Source organism: Boleophthalmus pectinirostris, unplaced genomic scaffold, assembly GCF_026225935.1.
Source record: "Boleophthalmus pectinirostris isolate CB_2022bp ecotype Guang Dong unplaced genomic scaffold, ASM2622593v1 HiC_scaffold_18, whole genome shotgun sequence".
NCBI classification, from domain to species: Eukaryota; Metazoa; Chordata; class Actinopteri; order Gobiiformes; family Gobiidae; genus Boleophthalmus; species Boleophthalmus pectinirostris.
This window is the reverse complement of record NW_026571133.1, coordinates 15,556,492-15,584,423: the sequence shown is the minus strand read 5'-3', so window position 1 is coordinate 15,584,423 and position 27,932 is coordinate 15,556,492. Positions and strand designations below refer to the sequence as shown.

At 37.8% G+C, this 27,932-nt stretch overlaps 1 protein-coding gene across 1 annotated transcript in view; it reads right to left on the bottom strand.

The window, feature by feature from the left end:
• Positions 1-22,475, bottom strand: part of LOC110161610 (copine-8) — a 131,559-nt gene extending 109,084 nt beyond the window's left edge. The window contains exon 1 of the mRNA XM_055153678.1: positions 22,250-22,475. Coding sequence (XP_055009653.1) covers positions 22,250-22,347 — 98 coding nt within the window. The 5' untranslated portion in view covers positions 22,348-22,475. The remainder of the gene's footprint in view (positions 1-22,249) is intronic.
• Positions 22,476-27,932: the final 5,457 nt, after the last annotated feature.

Genomic DNA, 27,932 nt, shown 5'->3' with positions numbered 1-27,932 from the left:
ATATTTTCCTTTAGCAGTTATAGGGTGTCTGAGAATTTCACATTCTGAACAATGGTCAGTCAGTATAGGGACACAGAACAGAGTCTTGTCAACCTTTCATCATGTACTCAGCGCAATCTCAGTACACTAAAGGCACTAGCTCTGAGTGATAGGAGGATGTAGAGATCTGAAGGACAAAATACACACACTATACTCACTCATCTGCATTACAATAGGTTGTGTTCACAGCATTCTAGGATAGATCGTTTTAGGTTGGGGTGTGGGTGGGGCAGACAGGGGTCTCTGTAATTCTGGCTACATTCACAAGACAATGCTCCTGGTTTATGGTTTGTTTGTTTGTTTGTTGTTTGTTTGTTTGTTTGTTTGTTTGTTTGTTTGTTTGCTGGTTGAAAAAAATGTGCGTCCACACCCGTATCAGATCAATAAATATTCACGTCCACATGACAACGGAGCACTGAGTGCCACACCTATATGTAGTACTGTAAACAGGATACTGCCAGAGCCACTGGACATACAATACTACAAAGAATACTACAAAGTCCTTCCTGCCCAGGGTTCTCTTCTGGTCACGTGGCGATGATGGGGTTGCAACTTCTTCGTTTTCCAAAAGCTGCGGTTTGCTTGTCCACACGACAACGCAATGCCGCCATTCTCAGATTTCTCCACTCTGGAACCTGTTATCAAAAAACACAATTTTTGCCCACCTGAAACACCGCCTCTGTGTGGATGAAAGGCCAAAGTGTATAAAAACATCACCATTTCAACAAAAAAAAGTTGTCATGTGGACATTACCTCTATGGGCAATTCACTATTTCCACAAATCCATAATTGTCCAAACTTACATGTCTTTTTTTTTGTTTGTTTGTTTGTTTTTTCACAAATATGCTGTTGAAGATGCACTATTGGCTGTGGGTCCATCACCTGCTTTTTTCTATGAATATGTCATTGCTCTGCCTGGAATGTTCCACAGTATGACATAAAGCAACTCTGCCTTACATTTATTCAGTTACAAGTGGTTTTACTGCTCAAAAATACTTAGAGAAACAAGTATTATAAATGTGAGTGAGGTTGCCTCTCTGCCTGACCTGCACTTTGGTCTGGTTTGGTCTACATGAAGATAGAAAGGTTTAATTTAATGCCATACTGTGAAACTTTCCAGATAGAACAATAACATCTCCATGGAGAAAAGTATTTGATGGACCCTTCACCAGAAAAGTTACACAATGCAATCTTGCAGCTTTTAAGTCCTTTCATCTGACAGCAACCACTAAATCGATACCCAGGCTTTCCAGAATACATTTATGGCCTTCATCTATCTAAAACCATAGCCATAGTCTTCAGACCTTCCATAGGTCTTCAAATCCAAAAAGTGTGAAATTTTAGTATCAACACTACCATTGTGATGATAATATTGTCACCACTTTTGAAAAGGTCATGAAAAAATAATTTAATAATTCATTCATGGAAAAGACTTTCTGACAGTTTACAAAAAGCTAATTAATCTATAGAACTGGCCCTGCCCTCCAGATCAGTCATTAACCATGTGCATTTTAGAGTTTTATGAAGCCGAAGTAACCAAGTTCAGGATCTCCTTGATTAGATGAAGTTAAGAGATAACAACCCAGAGCTGCTGCACAGCCCCTATCAACCTCAAGTGAACTTTAAGCCTAGTTATAATGTTGTTATTTCCTCAAAAACAGCCTTAATATGAAGGGTTAGACACGTGTGAATGAAACAAAACACGACCCCAGGATTTTGATGAGGAAACAAAATTAGAACATAGATCAGAAAAGAGCATAATCTCGGCTCTTTAACTAATCATAAAAATGCTACAGACTTCTTGGATTATGTGCAAAGTGCTGATGTTTCAAACAGAGTAATGACATTTTCTGCACTGCTGAGATGTCTCATTTTTGCTTGTCTTGTCTGTGTCTGTCCCCCTCGGTCACACTTCTCTCTCTACAATAAGAAACAGAAATTGGACCACTCACCTCCCCTGTGCACTCAGCTCAGGATGAGGCCAGACTTACAAATCAGACCAATATACAACAATGAGAAAGAGCAGCAAGGAGAACATTTTGGGAGATGTCTTTAATCTCGATTCGTTGGCCATTTTGAGTCACATCGCAAACATAATTTAGTGAGTGAGCAGTTTATCAAAAAAAATATTGTGAATGTTGTTTTGATGATGTACAAAATTAAAAAGATGAATGAAATATTGGAGTTAAAATGGAAAATGTGTTGTGTTGTCAACTTCCAAATAAGTCTGCAAGGGTCCTGCACTGGGTAATTTCACATTTTTCAGATACATTTAAAGACATTAATACATTTCTTGGCAGGCATAATCATCTGAATATTGTTACTGAGATAATAAAAAATCTGTATCATCCAACCACTCTAATGTTCCCTAACCCTAATACCTGACAACTGAAAAGCGAAACATTAAAAACGTATGGTATCAGATCTGTGAAAAGGTGACGCTGCCAAAAAAACACCTGAAATAATAATTACACAATAAATTTAATACAATACTGTGGAACATTACATATCTATATTTCAAAATCCCACTTAAATTCTATATATAATATCTTAAACATGTGCCTTGGAGTTCCCTCTCTCCACAGCACCATCAAAAGCTTGTATTTTCTCTCTTCTGCTTTGAGAGGACTGTCCTAATTCTTGTTGACAGGAGCAGGGAGAGCCAAGAGACCATCCCAGGCTTGACACACACACACATACACATGAGGTACTATCTCACAATCTGTCGATCTACACACATACAACACACAGGCATCCAGGCACACATCCGCTGGAGTGGCATTTTACCTTAATAGCCTTTGTCAGTGCTCTCAGTACAGTTTAGTGCACTGTCCCTGCTTCCTGAACCAACACAGGAGCGTGACTTTGTGATACAGACAAGCCCAAACATCTGTTTTACACACAGGCAAAAGTAGGACCATGTCAAAGACCAAAGATATGCTTACACTAAGATTCTTAATACATCCTTAAACGGTTGCAACATCACCCATTTGCAGCAACAGTATTGATTGAGGTTCAAGATAAAATAGACTAACTAATAAAAGCTACAATTGCAGTGTTCATCAAATAGCCTGTGAGGACCTCCTCTGATGGTACATTTTTTTTCAGATTCTTGCCTTTATTCAATGTCTGTATATAATTTAATCTTTCTTTTAAATCAGAGTGAGTCCTAGTTGGTTTACACATACAAATATAGTCCAGTCATTCATTGGTAGACCTGGTTGAGTCTAGGTTCAGGTCAATTATAAAGAGATGCTTGGTTTGACAGAATTAAAAGCTCTTCACTGATAAAATGCTTAACAGTTGCCTGACCCACCAGTCCCTTCTGTTAGAATCAAACCGGTCTGGATCTGGACCACAGAGTGTGACAAACCTCTGCCGTAACAGGGGATGGTCCAGTCACAGGCACTAATTTGCAGCATGTCTCTTAAACGCTGACATCTCCTTTTGAAAACGACAAAATATTTAACTTTTTTTTTACATGTACGTTGTAGTGTTTGTTTTGACATGCGTCTCTCTGATACAGGTTAATAATCCACCTGTCAATTACACCCAACTTAAAGTGAGGAGACAGGATACAGTTTCAGAATAACATCTCAAGTTTTGTTACAGCCTGTGGTTCTAGCTGGTCAGGTAAACTTAACATATGGTTGATGTGAAAGCATGATTAGCACAATACAGCTTCATTCACCTTAGAAGTGTTTTAAAATAGACATTTTTCACTAAAGAAAACTTCTTCAATATGCCATATGTTTTAACTGAAACAATTTAGGTCAAATGTAGCAGGGGCAGGGCACTGTGTGTGCTATCTTCTGAGTGTGAATGTATTTGTTGTGAAGCAGGCTGCTTGTGTTGGCAGTGGGTTAGTGGTGGGGTCTGCACATGTCTGTCTGTATGAACCAGTGACGACTGATGAGACATGAGAGGGGGCCTCAGCATGTTTGAGCTACAGTGAGTGGCCATCTAATAAGGCCACAAGAGAACACATCCTTTAAGCATCTTTTAAGAAGAAATATGATTTTTTTTTTCCTTGCAAGTTACATAGATAGAAATGGGACCCTTGAATTGCAGAACTTCCCCCTCAGATTCATTTAAGACTTACATATATGACTTTTTCTTCTTAATGGCTACAAAACACTTTGTAACCCTGTATTTGTCTGACACAGAGATTTATTTAGCTTTATTACAAGTACAGTGCTCTAGGCGGGGATAGAGGTAGGTGAAAACATTTTCTGCGCACTCAGGCATGCATGATTGCAGGTAAGTTAATGATGAGGAAAAACCATTACAACACCATTAAAAGCTCATAATAGTCGATTATAGTAAGCAAAGGCAAAGTGCTAAGAATTAGACGATCAATAACTAAGCTTTGAACTGCGGTGTTAAGCTACTAATAATTATTAAAGTAAGCTATATCAATACTACAACCTACATCTAAAGTTTAAACAATAACCAGACCTATTACCAAAACTGGTCTGGGCCAACTATATTATACAACTACAAAAAAAAAATTGGTGTAAGAAAAGCTGTGTTTTTACTACAGGGCTTATGGAGACATATCTATTATTGGATAACCTTAGATAATACAAACTAACATTGTAACTTCATTTATATTTAGCGTAAACATTTCAGCTTGTCAACTTTTTAAAATCTATTTTGCCGAAAACTTTAGATCTCCGTGCAAGATCTCTATGAATTCATTACATCTTGTCAACAATATATTAGCTGTAAACTGCCTCATTACTTGCATTACAAGCTCCTACAGACACTCACACTGCAGACAGATCAAACCACATATCGCTTTGAACTTTTATCTGAGTTTAGTGAGTATTTAGCGCATTTGGGAGTAAACAAGGAGACATGGCCTAGAGCATGGGGTGAGACATCACGCAGAGAGACGGATAGACCGACAGAGAGAGCCTTCCCTGGAGGTATTCAGGCATGCCCCAGTGAGATGTGACCAGGATGGAGATGACTTGATTAGGCCTTCCCCCTCTCTCTCTCCCCTCCAAATAGGCCTGCGACACTGTCGAGTAATCTGACTTGTCAAAAAGTCTCAATCAGTGACATCCTCCAACAATCTGCCACCTCAATCTGTTCTCGTGTATGAAAGAAACAACAAAACGAGGCAATTTCCATTCACATGTCACTCGTATCTCGAAATGTCATCGAACCACGGAGGGACCGGCTGCATCTATGATGTTTTTGATTTGTCCTATTATTGTCCAGGAATGCAATATGAAGAAAAAATAAAATGCCAATGCGTCAAATGTGAGCTTGCAGTTAGGGTCTGTTGTCGTTTGAAATACCACTGGTGTTTTGATGGATGAGAGGGCCAGAGCTGGACAGATACGGGGTAGGTTATGTCCTCTATGTGGTATGTTCTGTCATAGTAGAAAGAAAGTCTATTCCCCCTGGAGAGATGATAAAATGGGTAGAAATATGCAGCGTTGCAGAGGCAGTGATGAGGGCCATGTCTTCTCATTAAAAGAGCCAGCAGCATAATTATGATCTGGATGTTTGGCGCTGCAAGTTCTCGCCAAGTGAAGGGTCATGGTGTGTGGATCTAATAAGATATCAAGATATCAGTGGAGTTATAATCAAATTCTTCCAAACTCTTTCAAGTAATTTACTAGTTTAGCATCAGTAATGACAACAGGTGTAAGACCCAGAAACTTTTAAGCCCCACAGACATAATATGCTGCACAAATGTAATGCAATGTTTATTGGTGAATTAAGAATGAATGCTTATCAATTCTAATATATTATAGTCCATTATATAGGTACTATTATTACTGATTTATTTTTGTTTGTTTTAACCACATGTTAAATGTTAAACAGACAGATACACTTTTTAAAATGCATTTGCAGAACAGAAATAGACAGACTGAGCTTGTATTGTTTTGAATCTGTTGGTTAATAAGCAAAAAATAAATTTATTAATTAATAACATAGCCCTACTAAGTCATATTTTCCTTCAGCAATTGGTTTTGCCAAGTCTTGAAAAATCTATTGCACAACACAGGTTGTCTTGCTGCAATATCAATGAAACATGGCATTACTATTGGCCTCAAAAACATTCCTATAAATCTAATCTCAACATCAGTGCAGAACAGGAGAAAATGGTGAGTTATTCAGATATGTACCAGATTCTAGATCGTTCTTTATTTACAAGAAAAGTAGGAAGTGCATCCTAACTGTTAAAACATAAAACTTATGGTGGCCAAGCATTGGACTGAGATGTTTCTTTTGTTGTAGTTTTCTTCATAAAGTGTAGGTTTAATAAGTGGCTGGAGCCAGTCATCATGCATTTATTGTATGTAAAGAAATACTATGAGTGCTCATATATATACTGGCCTATACTATGATACAGTAGTCTATTCCACCAGTCAATATGTTTCCCATCCTACACTCAGACCAAATTAAAGTGGAGTAATTGGAAAATACTGTGGGTGTAAAGTAGCGCTTTGTTCAGTTGCACTCTTAAAAAAATATATAAAATCACTAAACTGTTGATTATTTTATTATAAAATGTATATTTATGATATAAATCAGTCATTTTTATCAGCCATCAGCTGGCCAAACTTTGGGAAAAAACATATCAGTCAATCTTTAGTAAACATGTGTGATGTTGTTTTAAATTTGATTAATTGAGGTAAAAAGAGATACGCAATAATTTTGAGAGCTTTTACCACACTCCCTTTACATAACTAATTGATCAACAGGGCATTTGTTTTGTTTAGTTGACCAAGAATTTCTTTAGTCGACTACAGCGCTAATGTCAACTGGCGTGGACTACAGAGGGATTATCAACTACATCACTTTGCGCTCTCTGTGCATGTCTCCTGCAGAAAGAGCCGGTGTCCTGTCTAGTATCATGTCAGTGTCTTGTAGGATTTCAGCAGATTTCAGGCTCTCCCGGGGGCAGGGCTAATTGTATCAATTAGGTTTGAGCGGATGTCTGGCTACTGAAGTTTGAGCCATGTTTTCTCGTAATTTACGCATCCACCTGATTTAACGCATATGGGTCATTTACACGTATCCCACTCACTAATGCTTATTAATGTGCATGATAACTTATTTTATCACACATCGATAAACTGTTTTAGTGCACTGACAATAATCCAGGATCTATTTCGTCATTTTGTGCTTTTTTTTTTTTTGGTCAAATAGCATTCATAATTACAACTCTGAAATGTGAAGGAAAATGCTGGTGAATCATGCACGATACTGTAGCACTCAAGGAGATTTTACTCATTTTTGTTCAGAGGAATCATCAAGCATTTCCGTGTTGAAGTAGCTGATTAAGATCATATAATATAACGGTGGCAAATGAGTCTTTTCATGATAAATGTAAAGAATGCATCCCTATTATAAAATATTATTATTCAACTTTGACTCCACTCCAGATGTTATTTTATCTGTGTTGAGTATGTGTTGCTGTTCAAATCCTGTTTAGGCTCTTTGGGAATTCTGCACACTATCACTTTATTACCAAACATTGCATATATATTTTTAAAAGCAGTCTACCAAAGAAAACCCCACGGCAATCCACCTCACATTTCTACATTCTTTTCCTCTGTATAATGGTATAGAGGAATAAAATTACCTGTCATCAGAAAGCTGCTCTTAATGGTGCTCCTTTGAATGTATCCCAATTAGATGTCCATTCTGGGGAAAATTGCTTGCATGTCACTACATAAGCATCTTTACCTGGTGAACATTTTAACAGACGAGACATTGTGTTGGCAGTGCTCCCTTGTAACTTCTGCTCTTGGATAGCTGAGGTTTCACATTTATGGTGTTTTCTTCGACTTGGCAGGACCAGCCTTATTGTTAAGTGCTGCTGATGAATGTCTGGCATCCCACTATCCTGTAAGTGTGATCCTTCAAGCTTAAGGAGCCAGCAGGTTTTTGGCTGTGCTGGTCTATTATTAACAAAGCCTCAACACTTTCACATGGACATTTTTAGATTTTAGGAAATGAAGATACCAACTCATCAAAGTCTCAAATAGCACTAAAGGTTTCTACAATACAAAAATAGCTGGACAAAAATCCATAGCTATTTGGGAAAATTGGGTTAAAATTAAAGATTGGCCAATATGGGTTTTTTCATGGCCGATTCCAACTGTTCCAAGTCCAGAACAAACGATGGCTGATATTTTTGGGATGATATATAGGGCCGATTTTGATTATTTTCCTCCTTATGTAATTTAAATTTGTGAGGTTATTTCTTTGCATTTAAGAGTTCAAGTCAAGTTTTATGGGTATTTTTAGGCAGAAGGTTGGCCAAAACAAAATACTGTCTAGGCCAATAGCTGATACATTAATATATTGGCCAACTGATATGTTAGTTAAGAAAAATGAAAGTGAATGAAACACTTTCTTAATTCAAGCAACATTAGAGTTATTTTGTTTCTTATTTTATGTGTAAAAAGTTGTTGTTTTTTCTTATCTTAAGTGTAGCATGATGTATTTTCATATTTTAACTACAAAAAGCCTTGTTCCGTTGGTAGATAATTTTACTTGTGAAGTGAAATTTACTCAAATCATGATAAAACTTTCTTAATTCAAGTAATCTTAACTTGGCTAGATTTTAGTTTTCACAGTGTAGATCAAAAAATAGCGTAAAATGGGCCCTTTAAAACAGGATGCCAGCGAACTGCCCTTAGGTGAGACATGTTCATTTTTATGGTCAGATCGTTCATCAATGAGCATTTGTTATCATTTAAAATCCTCTCACTGCTACAACCACAGTGGACACATCCATTTCACCTGCCCTTATTACTGCTGGATGTGTCCATTGCGCTGCTGTATGTAGACCTTGACCTTTGGAGCTGTATCTCTCTCTCTCCCTCAGATCTTTATCAATCCATTTTCCCCTGCGCTGCCTAACAGTGTGATGCATAGGTTTTGGAGCAATTACGCTGGCACAGAAGAAGACAAGTGCTTTTAGCCACTGTGTTGACTTATGTAGAGATCCCCCGCTGTTCAGGAATAAGAGGCACAAGAAGGTCGATAGTAATTTCCTCTGAGTGCATAAATCTTTACTGAGATCACTCGAAAAAGCATCACAGAGTACACTCACAAGTCAAAACACAGGGGGGACAGTAGACAATGCTGACTGTAAGTGGCAGTTTCTACAATATAGTTTTGTCTCGCTAATTGCAAGCACCGAGGTGCTGCTGGCGTCCCAAAATCATTGGTGTGTCCTGCTGTGTGGAGCCTTGTGTAAACAGACAGAAAAGTTACTTGTGTCAATCCCAATCACTTTGTGCTTTTAGGTAGACAGTGAATGCAGCACAGTCTAACTCAGAGTAGTTTTTTTAAAGTAACAACATACAGGCTTCAATATGTTAAACTCTTTCCTAAAAGGTCATGGAGGTGGGAGTGGGTCTGTCACGATGACTACTATATCTACTATCAATATATGATAGATAGAACATTAGTTTTTGGGAGTCAGTATATTTATCATGAATACTTTTTTGTACTAGTGGGACATTTTTTGTTATTTTTCTGTACTATTATAAGAATTGAGCAGTAGAAGGTTGAATTATGAATTTCTATGAGTCATTATAGAAACAAACTAACTACTTAAGTGTTGCATTATATTATTTATGTACTGCAGCTATTTATTTTTTTTTACAATATTGCAGATTTAGAATACTTTTGATGTGCCCCAGGATCGGAGGTGGAGGGGCAGGGTATTCCGGGGTTCGCAGTGTGGCCGTTGGTTTGCGAGGATTCACATGCTGCCCCGTAAGCACTTGGTGCCCTACGCACTGTGTGTAATGTGCTTAATGGGGACCTACGGTACTGACAATATATCACACTTCACTATTTGTTATTATAACAGGTCTAGGTGGGAGGAATATATTTATTTTTAAAAAGTAGAGAAAAATTATATAATTGTAATGTTTCTTTTTTCTGTTTCTCTTATTTTGTGACTAGAGCAAGGGAAATCACAATCTGATATTTTGGTCATGTCATATTATATATTGTGATTCACTGTTTCTCTATTTAATGCATCTTCTCAAACTCAGACTCGAGGGCTCTGTGTGTGTGAGACAGCTGGATCTAACCAATCAAGTGAAGTGTGACTTTTGACAAGACTTTTACCTCTTAAAGGCAAAAGCAAAATACATGAATCATGATCAAATCAAAACTGTGATCTGGCCCACCTTTAATTGTGACATTCCTGTTTCGAAGTGAGAGTCACTTTTTAGCAAAATCAATGGTGCTAAGTCAACAAAGAGAAAAAAAAAAAAAGGTCATGTGACTTTTGGGGATTGATGCCTCTTATCTCCTTGAAAACGGCTTAACACAAAAAACACTTACTCCAAACAGACAAAAACAAGTCTGCAAATGTCTAATCCTTTCTGACTCTCCAATTTTCAAAAGAAAGATAAGAAGGAATTAATTCATAATCGTGGAAATAGCCAAGAGGATAAATAATGTTTGAAATGTCAAGTTACGCATTAGCATTGGCTTAATGGCTCAAACGCTGTCAACATGACTGAAAAGGTGTTTATTTGTCCATGCTTTTGTTTATTCAGCTTTGTGTTTCATTTATTTGTAGCTTTTAAGGTGAGGCACACTTGGGGATAGGTGCGTATTTTTATTTATTTATTTATTTTTTGTGAATGAGATTGGACAAATTTTCTCCATGTGTGGAATAATTAACTTCAATAATTTCCTCTTAATAATTTAATAATTACTTAAGGATCGGTTTAAATTTCATTCATTTGATATCTAGTAGAGAAAATATTTTATTCTGAGTTTTAGTAATCTGATCTGGGACAGTACATAAAAAACATCTTAAAAAATATGTCATGTTAACCTGACAGAGGCCAGACTGAAATATGCAGCAGTCTTGATTCTAGGTTTACACATTATCAATCTGGGATGACTCTCTTCGACTGAGAAAAAGCTGAAAGTTCAAACGAATACACTGTTAAATCGAGACATCTTTCCTTCCACAGATATTCAGTATCTCTGTTAATACGGGCCAAAGTAAATATTTGTTTTGGTTTGTTTGGGAGCTTCAGTTTTGGCTTCGGCCCAAACCCCAAAGCTCCTTTGTGATGGGCTCCACAGCGGGAGTCACACAAGATGCATTATCACAAGTTCAACAAAAAAGGCTTTCCACATTAAAAAGCCAAATCTCTAGACCATAGACTCTGTATAAAAATGGACAAAGCTAACCTGCGAGCTGCCCTGTTCCAAATAGCAAGTAACCATGGGGGCGCTTTTGGGTCCATCGACTCTGGTTCCAATCGAATTTACATTGAAAAATTGTCATCCCTCTTTCTGTAAGGGAACCAGCTGGAAAGTCCCACTGGCTGGAAAGTCCCCCTGAATTGTACGCTTTATGAAACTAAGTTAGTTAATCTATATAAATGTAAAAAAAACAAAAAACATTTTTTTGTCAGCATATATATTGTACATATGCAAGTTACACTATATCTCAACACATTTATTCGTACATACAAAAAAAAAAACATGCAAAACATTTTTTGGTCTCAACTCTGCTGCAACTATTTCAGGATTTTATCTTACATCTTTCAATGTAGAGTTAAGACTGTCCTAAAAGTGATTCTGAATGATTTTTTAACAAAATCTGTAGCTCTTCTTCCCAAATCAACAGTTACAGATGATATAGGACACGGGAAACAAGAAATTATTTAAAATACGATTTCACAGTAAACTTCTACGACCAAATGAGTATTATATTGATATTACATACTGAAAAAATGTGTGCTGCTGCTGGAAGATTGGTAAAATGACTACATTCACATTTCATTTTATTATGATAAAGAATGCTGATTTTCTAATTCAGCACATCACAGTGCGTGATACGGCCGAACAAAGGCTGGCAGGAACATTCCCCCTCTCTCGGGTACAGCAGTTATCCGTGTGCTGCCCAAGAGATGAGGGCACCTGGAGGGAGGAGGGGGACGTTCAAGCCAACAAAATGAGACGTTCAAGCTGGGATTTTCAAGCCAGGGGGACATTTGAGCTGGTATTCCTCTGTAAGTGCTTCAGTGAGCCTCATTTTAGTCTTAAAATGTTTGTATTAACCCGCTCTTTATGATCCTGGTGTTTTTATTTTGCTATTTTGTCCATAAATAAATTCCTATACCTAATATGGAACTCGGCCCCAAGTTCGCTCCTGTAACACCAGTGTCAAATAAGGCACAATTAAATAAATGTATATGTACACGTAAAAATAAACAATATAGAAATATAGTAATACAAATAAATCTCTCAGCTATATAGAAGCGGTGAGTAAAGAGAAACAGTGCAAAGATGAAATAGTGATTGACATGACAGAAGGTTAAATAAGGGTGAGTTGTTGTACAGTTGCATGGAGTATAGATGAATCTAGTCCGGTTGATCTCACTGTACAAGCCTGTCTGAGAATTAGCTCCTCTGTCCCTCAAATCAAATATTACATGCGTGCGTTTCTCTTCAAAAACAAACAGGTGAACTTTGCACTGCTGATAATTGTGACAGTAACGATTAGTGGGAAATCACTGCTGTTTATTCGATGTCACCTTTTTGCTCCGACCTCTTTGATTAAAGCTACAGTCAATCTCTTATCAGCATCTTAAGGCAGTGACTAAACCGGAGATTTATGGATGCACTTTGTTACTATGTCCAAACACTAAATAGAGATAGTTACCAAGCAGTTCACATGGTTGACAGCCCAGTCTAATGGGGCTTTCACAGTCTGTATTACACCACATTGTATTCCAGGCAGTTAGTACAAACATACACACAACAAAATGTTAATTTTGTGTATGATTCTCAAAATGACGTAATTTGATGGGATAATACCTTTTGTAAATATAAATTATAGTTTTAGACAAATCACGAAGCAGGTTATGAGGAACAGTTGAAAAATGTTGAAAATGACAGGAAATGGAGAGTTCTATTTAAGAGTTTTGCACTGTTTTTGATGTTTTAATGTAGTTTCACTCGTATTCATATTCAGTGGTTTGTGTTTTTAATATATTTTAATTTGTTTGTCTGCACTCTAGGCTTCTCGTACCCTTTTTTCAATATGTTTTTTATACTGCAAATGGCAAATAACCTAAACTAAAATGAAACTCAACTGATGACGTCACACCGGGAGAATTCTATTCAAAAGTTTACAACAATTTGCATGGAAGAAACACACTTTTTCTGATACATTAAGCATTATTTCAACTAAATAAAGGTGATATAATTTTATCTGTCAAATAAGATTTTTTGTGTTTTGGCCCAGTGTACTACATAGTTACTAGGTAATAGTTAAGAAAACTTAAACAAAATAAAAATAAAAAAAGGTAAAATCTTTAGTAAAATCTTACATGTCTTAACTATGAAAAGGTATACCTTTTTATTTGATATAAAAAAGCACTACATCTGTGTAGTTACCCATGACATCAACTAGGCCTGTCACGAACACATTTTTAAGCACGATATATTGCTACATACAGTAAACCATTTTTAAATAGACAATATCATTATAAGACCTGAGCTGCATCACATAAAGATGCAGCAGAATGAACCAATAATTAGTCAGAAAAGTCACTTATTCAACCATATGCATACAGCTCAAATCTCATCGTATTAGAACTACAAAAAATCAAATCTCTCCCCTTTTTGCAAACAAACTGTACACACTCCTCTAAGAACTTCTTCAGGAAATAACTCTATTTAATTTAATTGCATTGTAACTTGACAAACAGGTCCACACATAAGGGATTCACACTACAACAAGTCTCTTGAATAAATGTGAAATCAAAAACTTAAACATCAATTATAAAGCAGAGGAGCTGGAGTAAAAACAGAAGAAAAAAAAACTATTATACTATTTTCATAGGCCATTCACTGAATTGCTGTATAACTCTGTCCCAGATAACAGTGCATTTACACAGATAGTGCTGGCTGTTTCAGTGTTAATTTGGATGTTTTATATTTATATATTTATATATTAAAAAGCCATTTCTCTAACCTAAAGTGAGTATACTCATCTCAGCCATAAAAGTGCACACTCCATATTCCCCCAAAATGACATGAATAATAGCTTTACAGATACCGCTCCTTTACAACACCACACAGTGTTTCTGAGGTAAGGGTTATTACATGCAGCCTATTCCTTGTATTTGCCATAAGACTTAGATTATAGCCAGTTGTCCTTAAATTATATTTATAATAATGCTTTAAAATTCAAGTGTGATTAAAAGCATTCTTCTTTTTTTTTCTAATCAATTAACAAGACTGTTAATAACATATCTTATTTAAAATATAATGCAGTTACCGGTCCACTCTTTAATCTTCAAATTATTTTTAATGGTTGCAAAAGGGAGAGAAAATAAGCCAACCTTATAGCTGTAATGTACCCTTGAGGGACATTAAACTCTGTCATGATTCTCGCCATAGAATGTAAAGACATATATGGCTGAAACTATTTAATTTTATATCAGTAGAAAGAAGAAAAAAAACATTGCAAGGAAATATGGGAGCCACCATTTCTGGCAAATCATCATGGTAATTGGGTCAAAATTAAATCAAGAGCATATACATCACTTCTTCAGTAGATGTTGTTGTAGAAATACATGCAAAAACAAGTCTATTGAGAGTGGCTGCCTCCCAGAGCAGATACCTGTGCATACTGATTAGGCTGCTCATGCTGTCAGCTGTGACAAAAAGAGAAAGGGTGTGTGTAGGTGTGTGTATTTGTATGTGTGTGTGTTCGTGTCCACCACTTCATAAGCAGCTCTTTTCTGTCAGTTTAGCATTTTTCATCATATTTAGAAGAAAAATACAAGAAAAATTCAAGACTTCATGCAAGACTGTTAAGCCTATATAGTATAGTGCCCTCTGAGACCCCACCAAACACTAAGAAGGCCTGTCATGATAACAAATTTTGAAGCACAATATATCGAAAAGATAGATGATAATAATGAAATAACTTAATGCCACTAAAACAAAGCAGGATAATCCCAGTAAACCAACATTTAAATATACATATATACAGTATCATTGTAAGGCATGAGCTGCAATGAATAAATAGCAGAATAAACTAATAATTAGTCATAGAAGTTATGTAAACTAACGACTACAGCTCCAGTCTTACATTAATACATAAAAATGACAAAAACTCTCCCCACTATTGCAAAGAAACTGTGCACACAATAAATACTGAGTCCCCAAAATATATTGTTCCAAGCTTTCATATATTGAAAGATAAGTTGATATAGTGATTATCGTGACAGGTCTACCACTAAGGGACCCCAAAAGTTCAAAATCCATTGCTTAGCACAAATTTAGAAAACCTTACTGGAAGCTATTTGGTGGGAAAATGTTTTTTTCATAAACAAAAGTTTTAGATTTATAACTTTTTCAAACAATAAATTAATGTGATTGAAAACCCCTGATTGTGACTGAAATCCCTGCTTATCCAAAAAGAGCTGCATGGATGTGGTATAAGCAGTGACAAAATTTTGAGAAATTATGGATCTGCAAAAAAAAGTTCACATGGTCCCATGGCTCTGCTTCGCCATAAAAGATTCTAGCGATCTGGTAGAAATCACTGTTAAATATGATTATACCTGACTACTCCAAATTACTTCAGGAGGCTATTTGTTCTGGGGCAGATTGAAATAGATGTGGCGCTGCCAATCTGCACATATCGTGTTTCCAACAACTCTACAAACAAATTATAGTACATAAACAAATGGATAAAGTTTCTTGCCTAGGGACAAAGCAACATTATGAACTAGGGAGAGAGGGATTTCAAACTGACAAACTTCCCGCTCTAATGCAGTTTATACCAAGAACTAAACCACTGTTTCTCAACCAGTTTAGTCAATCAATGGTTTAATATTTTAGTATTTGATCAAAATATTCATTGAAGTAATCTTTTACATCTTTAAGTATTATTTGGAGTAATTAACAATGTATTACTACAGAAAACACACTCATTAAGTACCTGAGTGAGGGGGTGCTCTGGGTATGAGACAAAGCTTACCGGATATTTCAGATAAAAAAGATTGCGATCCACTAACCTAAGCCACTGTTATCCCAAATTTGATGTACTCAGCTATACAATGAAGGATTTTCTCTGCATACACATGAAGACTGTCATCGTTCAATATATGAAAGTTGGAACAATATAGTTTGGGGCTCAATATTTGTCATGAGTATAAAAGGAGGGAGATGTTGGCCATTTTTATGTAATAACATAAGACTTACTGTAGCTGTAGATGGTGGAATACATTAGCCTGATTCATCAGCTGGTTTCACTTCGTTTCACTTTGTAGAAATCGTCTGACCTCGCAGTGTTAGAATTCGTTCGCTTAACGGTAGGAGGGTACTTTTTATCATTTAACCAATCGCTGCTATTTGGTAGTCACATATGTAATGCACCACTAATGGGACTAACTGGTATATTAAGCTTTTCCCAAATCCTGTAGGAAGAAGAACAATAACGTCTTTCCCCTTGATACAATTCGCCAAACATTCTCTTTATTCTGGCTTTAAATTCTCGATCTTGGGAATCATTGACAACACAGAATACATGGCTCTTTGTTGATTGGCTGTTGCTAGAACTTGCACTTCCAGGGGTTTTGCGAACCATCTAGTGTATTTTGATTCCTGACCTAGTTGCTGGAGAGAAATGAAATTAAGTGGAGGCACTAGGTGGTGCCAGTCTGGCTAGGAATACAAAACGTCTGTGGCTAATCATTCTGCTACTTATTTGTTGCAGCAGATACAGTATATTTAAAAATTGGTTTGGGGATTATCCTGCTTTATGTCAGTTGTGTAAAATAGTTTCAATACTATTTACTATTAGTATTTCTCTGTAGCAATATATTATGCTTCAAAATGTGTTATTGTGATATGCTTTTGAACACCAATTAAAAAAAAAACACAGTGCACTGCACAACTTTTGTGGTGGAGGAGCCACTACCGACTTGTCTTCACGGAAATGTCATTGCTTTACCTGGAATGTTCCACGGTATGACATTAAACCTATAATTTATTCATCATGTGAGTTTCTACAATAACAATACTTCCATCTGTGAATAGGAGTGACTCTCCACAGATCTGAATTACAATGTGGTAATGTAGTATGCTGTACAATGCATCTCTAAGTTAGATCTTGTTCTTCTCAAAAAAAAAAAAAAAAAAAAAAAAAAAAAAAAAAAGCTTTGGATACAAAATCTAAGCTTTTGTGGCTTTAGTTGTACAGTAAAGCTACCTGATGTACACTCTAGAAAACTACTGACGCATACAGATGAAAACTGCAAACACTGTTTTATTTTGAGTTATTCACCTACCGGTTAAAATATAGACCTTAGCTAAGTTTCTGGACACATACGTCAGAAATGCTTCCCAGTGCGCCTTATTTCCTTGTAGTTGGTGGAGTGTAAAAACAGGTACAAGGTGGTGAGCTGTCTCGACCGATCGAAGCCTATAATGGAATATTTGGACTGGGGGCCTTTCAGAGAGGGGTCTCTATGGAATAAGGTGTAGGCGGTAAAGCTTTAGTGCATCTTGGTCATTTATTTTGAATGACGTCTCAGCATGAGGAATAGCTGTATAACTCTATCTATTTCCTTCAAGGGCTTTTCACATGTGTCTGTGCGTACATGTGTGAACACTAGAGCATGTGTGCGATGGTATGACAAAGTGGCCTTGCTGGAGGTATATTGATTTAGTTCGACACCCAGCGTTCTTTATTGATTAGCTCATGTGGTGTGTCTCTAGTCTCACTGAACCCAAGTCAAAAGCTTAAACTTCTTCTCCCATAGCATTAGAGTATCATGTGAATAAGCTAGAGATGGGATGTGTCAATATTTCTGGCACTGTCACCAGCAACTATGCAACAATTAGGTGTACTGAGTATGTTGGAAGGTTTGTCAAATGGTTTTCTCCAAGAAGATGTGACTGCTTTGTCTGAAATGTTTCACAGCGTGGTATTAAAATTTTCTATCTCCATGGAGACCAAACCAGACCAAATTACCAGTCAAATCTGTGGAGAAGTAACCCCACACACATCTAAGGCTAGTTTCAGACTGCAGGGTTTGATGCTCAATTTGGATTTTTTGTGAAATACAATTTTTTTTTGCAAAGTCGTTCACATTTCCAATTAAATGCAACTTGTATGTGATCTCCAGTGTGAACTTTAAATGCCCCAAAAATGTCCCGCATGCTCATTGGAGGACATGAAGACGTCACACGCAGCGAGCATGATCAGTGTTTACGGAAGCAGCCTAAACACTGAGCTCGTCTCCCTAAATACAGTCCAGTTCCTCGTAAAATGGACAGGTTACATGCCATTTGTTTGAGTCTTTAGCGTCCTTGTATTTGGCTCACAAGCTCTTTATTTTTTGTTGATATAGGAGTCAGGACCGCCTGTAGCCGTGCTTGACCATGTCTTTGGCAATCATTAAAATAAAACGCTGGTTCCAATTTGGCCTGAATACAGTGATCCTCCCAAATATTACTTAACTCGCTAACCTCGCTTTCAGTCCATTGACTAAACTCTGAGCCTTATGTGTCGGTAGGATGAATGCGACCTGGCCGTTCAGACTGAAGTCACATGTCAAAAGATCGGTTTTAGGAGCACATAAACAAGTGGCCAGTTTTGAAAAAATCTGATCTGTGTTGTTCAGACTGCCATTAAAAGATCAGATACAGGACACATGAGGTGAAAAAATCTGATTTGGGTCACTTCAGGCTCCAGTCTAAACGTAGCCTTAATGCCTGGTTTTTGAGGCACAGCAATGACATATCCATAGAAACAACCAGACGGACTCTCAACAAAAAAGTTACATAGTTCACCTTAAAAGAGATTAAGTGAGTATTATAAAAATAGAAATGTTGCCAGTTTTATGCTTTTGCAAAAACAAGTGCAGAAAAACAAGAGGTGCATTTTTTACACAGAGGAAGCAATTTTGCAAACTATGAATGCTAAGTGGGTTTTTGGAAGAGTTTTTCACATAGCTCACTAGGGGAGGACAATATGCCAAAAAGAATCCTATCAAGATTTTGTAGAGTCTAGATCTAGAGTCTTTTTCACAATTGCAGAAGTAACTCAGTAACTGAAGCCATCTGCTGCTTCTGAAGAGTTCCTACATCACTGTGATTAGTTAAATCTCACTCAGATCAATGGGAGTAGGTGTGTGTATGTGTTTTTCAGCATAGATTTTCATTAGAAACGCATCTGGATAGCATCAGAGGGATCGCCATATCACCCTACCCTATCACTCATTTTGATCTTCTGTCTGAAAAAAAACATGACACATGTATTAAAGCACTGCTCCTTCTCTGGTCACAGGTATGTGCCTACATCTGGAGTCCAGATTCTGGACTATATACTGCTAAATATACATTAATCTACATAATCCACCCATCATCTCAACACCCTTAACCTAGGCCTGTCATAACAAATTTTACAGTGTAGGAAAATATAGACAGTAAACAATAATATTGAAATAATTTATTCCAGTGGCACAATAACCCCATAAACAGGATAATCCTCAAAATCATTGTAAAGGTACATTATTGTTAAAACTTACGATACAATACATAAATAGCTGAATGAAACATTTAGTAGTTATGGTAGTAGTTATAATGAATCATAGAAGTTATTTATTCAATACGCCGATTTATTGTAACAGGCCCACCTTAACCTTTTTTCCCCCTAAAACATCCACAATATGTACAACAGGTGGATAAATCCTGCTCTAGACCACAATACAGTCTGGTCTGTGGGCATTGCATTGTAGTTGGCCACTCACTATGACAGATTTCCTCAGCATGACTGAATGAAAAGATTCCAAACAAACCAGTTCTCAGACACACATAACCTATTTTCATATAGTGACACTATCAAAGATTTTCACTATCCAGGTCAATATGTCAGGTGAGCTACCAAACTCCTCCCCAAACATATATTATCAAACCACATCCAAAAACATATAATAAACCAAATTCCTCTCTTGTAGTTGTATGTGATGTCTGTGCACTGTGTTTTCCTATTCTCTCTGCAGCTTTAAATCTACTATTAAGCTATTCAAGATTCCACAGCACTAAACTGGCATGAGGGCTTTCATTCATTGGTCCTTGGAGTCGGTGTGTCTTTGGTGGTATTTCTCACCACCCCACTCACACTCAGGGAGAAAACGCTAAAAAAGTAGTCTCCATGGAGATGTTGGGCGTGAGATGCCCATTATGTCCATTCAAAATAACACAAAACAAATGGTATAAGTCTTAAGAGGAGAGGGCCAGCCAGTTACCATGGAGTGTGAGGTGGGAGAGGACAACATCCAGGAGTCAGCCACAATGTAATAAACATATATATATATATATATATATATATATATATATATATATATATATATATATATATATATATATATATATATATATATATATATATATATATGAGATACACTTAAAGGCACAGTACCTGTTTTTTATTGTTGGTTACTTCATGTATGCATTCCAACAATTCCAAGTTTATAAGTGCTATTCACAACTTTGTACACTTCCTGATTCTATGACAATATAAAGCTTTTTAATGCTATTAGATGTAGATAGTACACAGCAGACAGTGACCTCAAAACTGGTTGTACAGTATATCTGAACTGGAAGGACAAATTTTCCTCAAATAGGCTACATGGAGAAAAAAAAAGAAAGAAAACAGGTTCTTGAATAGCCACCCCACCTGGTCTATTATGTAACTGTGATTTGCCTTTAATCGTTTCACTTTTTACTTTCATTTTATTAATGACTCTAGAGTTATAGACACTTAACTGGTAAATTATTCACTAATAGCACTACTTACTAGAAATGACAATCATGAGAATGGAATTTTAATTACATACACTCCAACAGTGGCCTCAATCCAAAAAATAAATAAATAAAATAAATAAATCTGATATAAATACATTCATATTATATTATTAAAACATATGATGGACATATACATATTTTATAAACACTTTTCACGTGTGTGATGAGCCTGGGCCTAAGTTTTCAATACTTAAATATGCATGTGTTAAACATTCCCTCTCGTTCCACTCAACAGTATATAGCAGTCACGTGCATGGCTAAAACAGGGACCACCAACACAGTACATTATTGGAATACTGTATCACGGCAAATCTATTTATCAATACCCAATGAATCATACTCTATTATCTGTTCACTGTCAATAAATCCTATAAGCGTAATTCAAATGCCTTTTCGTGCTTCAGGACATGAGTGACAGCACAGCGAGTTATGACCTATTTGAATCAATGCAGGTGACACATTTAGAGATTCTCAAAAGACGTCTTCTCAAAACGCATGGCAGGGAATTAAAAGCACACGATCTAAAAGCAATATAAGCATACCGCCATGACATTATTTTGCACAGGATAAACCCGTCCCCAAACGCCAGAGAAAGCCCCCTATTCAAATGGCTTAAGTACACATCAGGATCTTCCCCTTGCTCTGCCTGTCAGCTCCTATCACATCACACCGCGCGCACACAAGCGTCAACAATCACGCAAGCGGGGTTCATCCGTTTCATAGTAAAATGCTGAATTCGTTTTTGTATCACAAAAAGCTACTCATTCTACCAATTTATAATCACGGGCACGCAGAAAGTAGCTACTTGTTAACATGCAAGTTTAATCTGGCAAAATTACGCAAATAAAATATTGGCAAATTTAATCACGATTAGTCTATCGCAGTTTAAAGTTTAAATCTAGCCTGACCTGACCTAAATTCCGACAGTAGACTGTGCGTAAACTTGGCAAATACCAAAGTTTCCCATTGTAAATAAACTACAGTTTCACCAGGCATATGGTAACAACTACCACAAAAAATAACTGTTAATTCGGTTAAACAAGGCAGCCGACATAACGCCAAACTGTCTTTTTGGAATACAAAAGTAGCATACATTCTTGACAGTAAAAGCTTGTGACGCGCATTAACAACTAGGCTATGCTTGTATCTACTCTTGGCACACCTTACTTCATAACAACGTGAATAAGCAATAGGCGAAACCAGATGAAATTGATGTCACGGCGCTGAAATTCTCAAGGGAGTAAACAGACTACGCGATAAAAGTTTGTACACAGTTATGGCACATTATAGTCAGCGCTACTTCTCCGTGCGCTGCCCTCAAACTAAACTAGGTTAAACAGAGACATTCCCTTACCTGCAGGACACCGTGATTTCAACTTTGGTCGCGGGGATAGAAGCGTTGAGCGGGTCGAAGTCGCCTATCGACGCCATGCTTAGAAAACTGTTGTTCATCCTGTCAAAAGTGTGTGTTTTTCCCGTGTCCCTCGGCGTATTGGTCCGGCCCCCTCTTCGAGCGACGGAAGAAGGAAAAGCGACGCCTTGCCCGTGCGCATATGTGGAGCAAAGGTGCAAAGTGAGCGCGCGGCAGGCAGGCGGAGGGTTGGGATGTGATGTCACCGCTCCTTTCTCTCCGCGCGCCTCTATCTCTCTCCCTCTCTCTCTTTCGGCGTTATTCTTCGTCTTTTCAGTCCCCTTGTGTTTCCTCTCCTTTTCTATACACGCCTTTCTCCCATATCCTTCCCTTGCCCAATTCATAACGCCTCAGCTGACTTCTCTCCAGGGTTAATTCGGCGGATCCACTATTTACTGCCATAGAAATAAGGACAATAAAGTCACGGTTTTAGGCAGAAATCTACACAGAAGATGTCACTAACTGTCCTTGGCACGGGAGTTATATTTGAAGGTGCACTGTGTAACTTTTGGTGGAGGGTTTGCTACCTGCTTGTCTCCGTAGACATGTTATTGCTGTGCCTGGAATGTTCCACAGTATGCACATAAAAGTAATCTATTTTCATGGAGACAAGCATGTGATGTAACTGTAGGTCAAGTTACAGAGCAGGTCTATAGAGGAGCATTTTAACACATGTAATTTAATTAATGCAAGTTTAGTACCATTCTGTTGAGCAAACATGTTCATGAGACAAGCAGGTGGTGGGTAGCCAGGTTGGCGCCACCTAGTGCCTCCGCTCATTCATTTCTTTCCAGCAACTGGGTAAGAAATCGAAATACACTAGACCAGGGGTGCTCACACTTTTTCAGCATGCGAGCTACTTACAAAATGACCAAGTCAAAATGATCTACCTAATACAAAGCCAAGCAAACTGCACTGAAACACTTTGTGCCCCTTTTTTGGACCCTCACCCACAGTTTGAGAACCCCTTCTTTAAGAGAACTTCCTCTGGCGCTTTACACAAAACTGTGAAAAAAGTGAAGGAAGATTTTTTAAAGTTCCAAACTGGAGTTGCATTCTTTTCTGATTTTGCAGTGATATTTACCAGCCTCTGCACGTTTACCAAATCAAACGCACATCGTGACAAACACAGATGCATTTGTGCACTTTTGTTAGGCAAACTTCAGCCAAATGTGGCAGTAGTTCTGTTCTGTAGATCCGCTCTATGCTGTAGACCTGCTTTGTGCCAACACTGTAACAAAAATTTAGACTCTTTTTTGCTTCACATTTGGTCTTGCTCTTCTAATCAGCGCGCACTGTGGGAGGGGCTTGTGTTCGCTGTACGCAGGAAGGAGCGAGAGCGTGAAAAGGCGAGGGGCGGCGTGCTGACGTGAGGCAGATGGACAGGTAGGATGTTTAGGAAGTTTAACCTGCCTTGTGATGCACGCTGGTACACGAGGGCACACGCTGTTGCAGACAAGCCGTGCATAGGGAGCGTGTGTATTTGTGATGTGTCGTAGAGTATCCGCGGGTTTCAAATGAGTGCACAGGCTGCACTGAGATGCCCCACATGCTCCTGCACCCCGGTACAAGTTTACTGCCAACAGCAGCAGCCGTAATTAAATATGATTGCACTTGTTGAGTGTCAGACCTTGAGTGAGAGACAAGACCGAGTCCAAATGCGAGTCCGAGACGAGACACGGCGATCTACCCACACGACCTTGGCGATCGACTGGTAGATCGCGATTGACGTATTGAGCACCCCTGCACTCAACGGTTTGCAAGAATCCCGGAAGTTGTAAGACTGTGCACCGGCCAATCAGCGAAGAGCTGAACCAACCTGGGTTGTGATCCTTTGGACTTCCTTTGTCAAATACAAACTTTGCATTTTTTATTGCATCTTTAATTTGCAAGTTCATCTCGCAGAAACAACAACAGACATGTTCACTCTCTGCTTTGTTCGTTGTTGTGCCGGAAATTACTTGGAGACCATTTAGCATTCCGGCACATACATCATGACCAAATAGCAGCAATTTGGTGAAATAAAAAAAAGTACCTGCCTACCGTCGAGTAAACGAATCCTAATGCTGTGAAGTCAGACTGTTTCCACAAAATGAATCAGGCTAGATGGTAGGCCCTTCACCAAAAATGTTACATACTGCAATTTTAAACTAGTTTCATTGTCCCCATTATGGTGCATTATCTGGTGTAATTTGGTTAATCACATTGTGCCCTCTTTCTCACTAACTGCATGTTTGGTGATTTATTGCATCCTTTTGTTTCTTTGTGGTGTCCTCTGTCCGGAGTTGTGTGCGCGTTTGTCCTTACCCTTCGGCTGTGATAAATTTGGAAAGAGAGTTAACCTGAAAATCCCTCCACTCAGTGATAACTAACTTCCATTATCTAAAGGGTGGCACTGGTCATAAAATGGAACAGCACAAGATCACCACTCAGTAAATTTAAAGGTGTGCTATGTAACTTTTGTGGACTGCGTGCCTCCACACAGATGTTATTGTTTTGTTGGGGATGCTCCACTGTATTCAACTAAGAATTTGAAAAAGATGGATTCTTATTATGAGAGGGTTCACTTCCCCGCAGATCTGACCTATAACTTGACCTGGTGGTCCTTGTTTCTGTGGAGCTAGATAAATGAATGCCATATTGTGGAACATTACAGGCAAATGAATAGCATTTTCAAAGAGACAAGAATGCAGGTCAGAGAAGTGCACCTTAAAATCATTTTGGTTCATACATAAAAGGGGCATAAAAGACTACCTTCTTCCGTCTCCAAAAAAAGGAAAAAAATCTGTCAGAGGGTTTAGCTCAAATATTTGCTTTGGGCATGGACTGACCCACCTCCTCCAGCCCTTAGTAACAGCTATAGCACCATAAACTCCGGGTGTGAGGAAAGGTGGGCTTTGGCACTGCAACTGTGAAAAAAAAAACACACACACACATATCAAAGTGACTCGTTCTGACCTTAAGCTTTTGGACCCCTGTGGCTGCAACACATTTTCCACAAACAGCAACTTGAGTGGACTGCATTATGCTGCTTCAACAGACATTTATAGCCACAAAATAGGATGAAAATAATGCGTACAGTGCTTTTATGTGGTACTCCTTATATGTCCCTGAATGTGCATTACTGTTCAGTGAGGATAAGGATCTGAGTTTAATTAAAAAGAAGACTTGGATTCTGCAGGAGAATATGAGGACAATGAGATTAATATGAAAGGATAGAAAAGAATGCATTGTGTGGAGAAATAAGTGTGTTTCCCACAATACGACACAATACAAGAGCTCCTGGGTTGGACAATGTAGTGTAAATGCAGGGATCACATCAGAATAAATCATATGACAGTGGCAGACAGACATCACATAATGGGGCATGATGTCAATATGTTATGTAGTATGTTATTAAGGGTACAGCAGGAGCAGGCTGTGTTAAAACACTTTGCAGAAATTAAGAGCCATTGGTGGTTTAAGCTTTTGTCATGGATTTTGGTCCATAAAATCCCACTGTATGTTGCTATTTAAAGGTCCTATATTATGAAACATTGACTTTTGTGAGCTTTAAGCTATGTTAAAACATTACCTTATCAAAAACATATTTTGTTCCATTCACATGTTTGAATAATCCTGGTTTATTAGTCTGTCAACATTTCCATAGCTAAACATGCTTTGTTCCATCTTGTGATGTCATGAAGCAGTAGTTTTCAAGTCAGCAGCTTGATCTTTTATCTACTTTTCAGTAGAAATTGGCAATGGTATTACCACATGACAAGGTGAAACCATAGACCGTATATATGAGTGGATATAGCTAATGCACTAGCTGCCGTGTGACAACTAGCAAGTGCACCAAGAGGCTCTTCTGGCGTTTTCTGACCCTGGCTCCATTTGACTTACACTGGGATCTTGTTGCCCCTCTCTCTGTAATTGCTGCAGTGAGCCTCATTATTGTGGTATTAACATGTTCATGTTAAATTGCTCTACATGATTCTGATTTTTTTTTTTTTTTTCTCGCGCTATTTTATCTGTCAAATAATTCCTGTTCATAACAGAGAGCCTGGCTCCAGATTAGCTCCTGTAACTGTTAGCATCGCAAGCTTCATTTGAGCGACTGAACGCTATAGGTGACATCACACTTACTTAGTCCACTTCTTTTATACAGTCTATGTTTGTTTTTTTTTTTAAGAGAAGAGCTCAGCTTTAGTATACAGGGTTTGTGCGTTAAGCACAAACAACGTGTTTGTTTCATTAACAACGTGTTAATGAAACAAAACACAACTCTGGGTATGTTTTTGATAACGCAACACAATAGCATAATATAGGCCCGTTAAAAGCCTATTGATTTATTGATAAAATTTTTCTCTAATTGGTTGAGACAATAAGATAAGAGATGTGAGAACCTCAACTAAGTCCTCATGAAGACCTGTTTGGCTGAAACATGTTGGCTTTGGCCATCTAAATAAAGGCCTTTTAACTATATTTTTCCTCGTGGCATTTTTACTTCTTTGGAGTGCCTGGATTCTGTTGTGTTTAATGTGAGAACCTTTATTTGTCTGTTGCTGCAATGCGAGGTTCAACAGCAGGAGCAGATTAATAAATGAGTCTATTAAAAATAAACTACAGTACAGTATATGGACCATAACTCATATTAGTATCACATCATTTGACGACAAATGCAATCGTGCTATATTAGATCCTAAACCAATACTAGACCTGTACCAGAAGGGTAGAAAGGGTACACAAGAGGGCACTAAAGATGGCTCCATGGGTGAATAAGTGCATCCACTAATGAGAGGTTGTCCAGAGGCTCCTGCAAGGAAGGGAATAACCAACAAAGTATTAAACATGTTTTCATTTATTCCACTAAAACTTTTCTAAGTTTTTTCTAACTGACCTTGTATCTCAAAATATCCTGCAGCCATGGTTCAACTTGTTGTCATGATTTTAAACTTTCAAATTCGATATTAAGAAATTGGCTTGAATCACAATACTGATTTTGATACCACATTTTTGGAGAATAAACTGTGTGAATAAAGAATAGTACTTTTTATGGTATGTATGTCCATAATAAAGGGATTTTGCCTCAAATCTATTTTGTTTTTTTAGTACGTTTCTTGTTACCATGTGGTTATTAAAACGAGCGTCTAGTTTCTTTTCTAGTTTTAGTCTTGATGAGTATTTGATTGTCCATACTTTTGACAACCCTAGTTCTCAATATCTGCCTGTTAGCTTGTGGTACAATACATGCATTATGTTTCGCCGGCCACTCCATGAGAACCTACCATGACGCATCGTTGTATTACTCAGTGTGTTTGCAGCCCAAATGCCCATCTAAATATAACTCAAGTCTTGCTAACACACACAAAACACAAATCTCTTTACCACCATCCCACGCTGACACACTGTGGCATGGGGGCACTGGCCATTACACCACCTCTGGGCCAATCAGAAGCCTTCTTTCCGGTCACATGGAAAAGGCAGGGCAACGGGATCATAAGTGTCAACAAATGAGGAGGAATTATTATGAAGACGGTCTAAAAGTGAGTAAACATCTCATCACATAGGCAACGCTGGGTTAAAATGGCACCATAAACCAAAGCAAAAACAACCCAGGTCTGTGCTAATAGTCATTAATCAT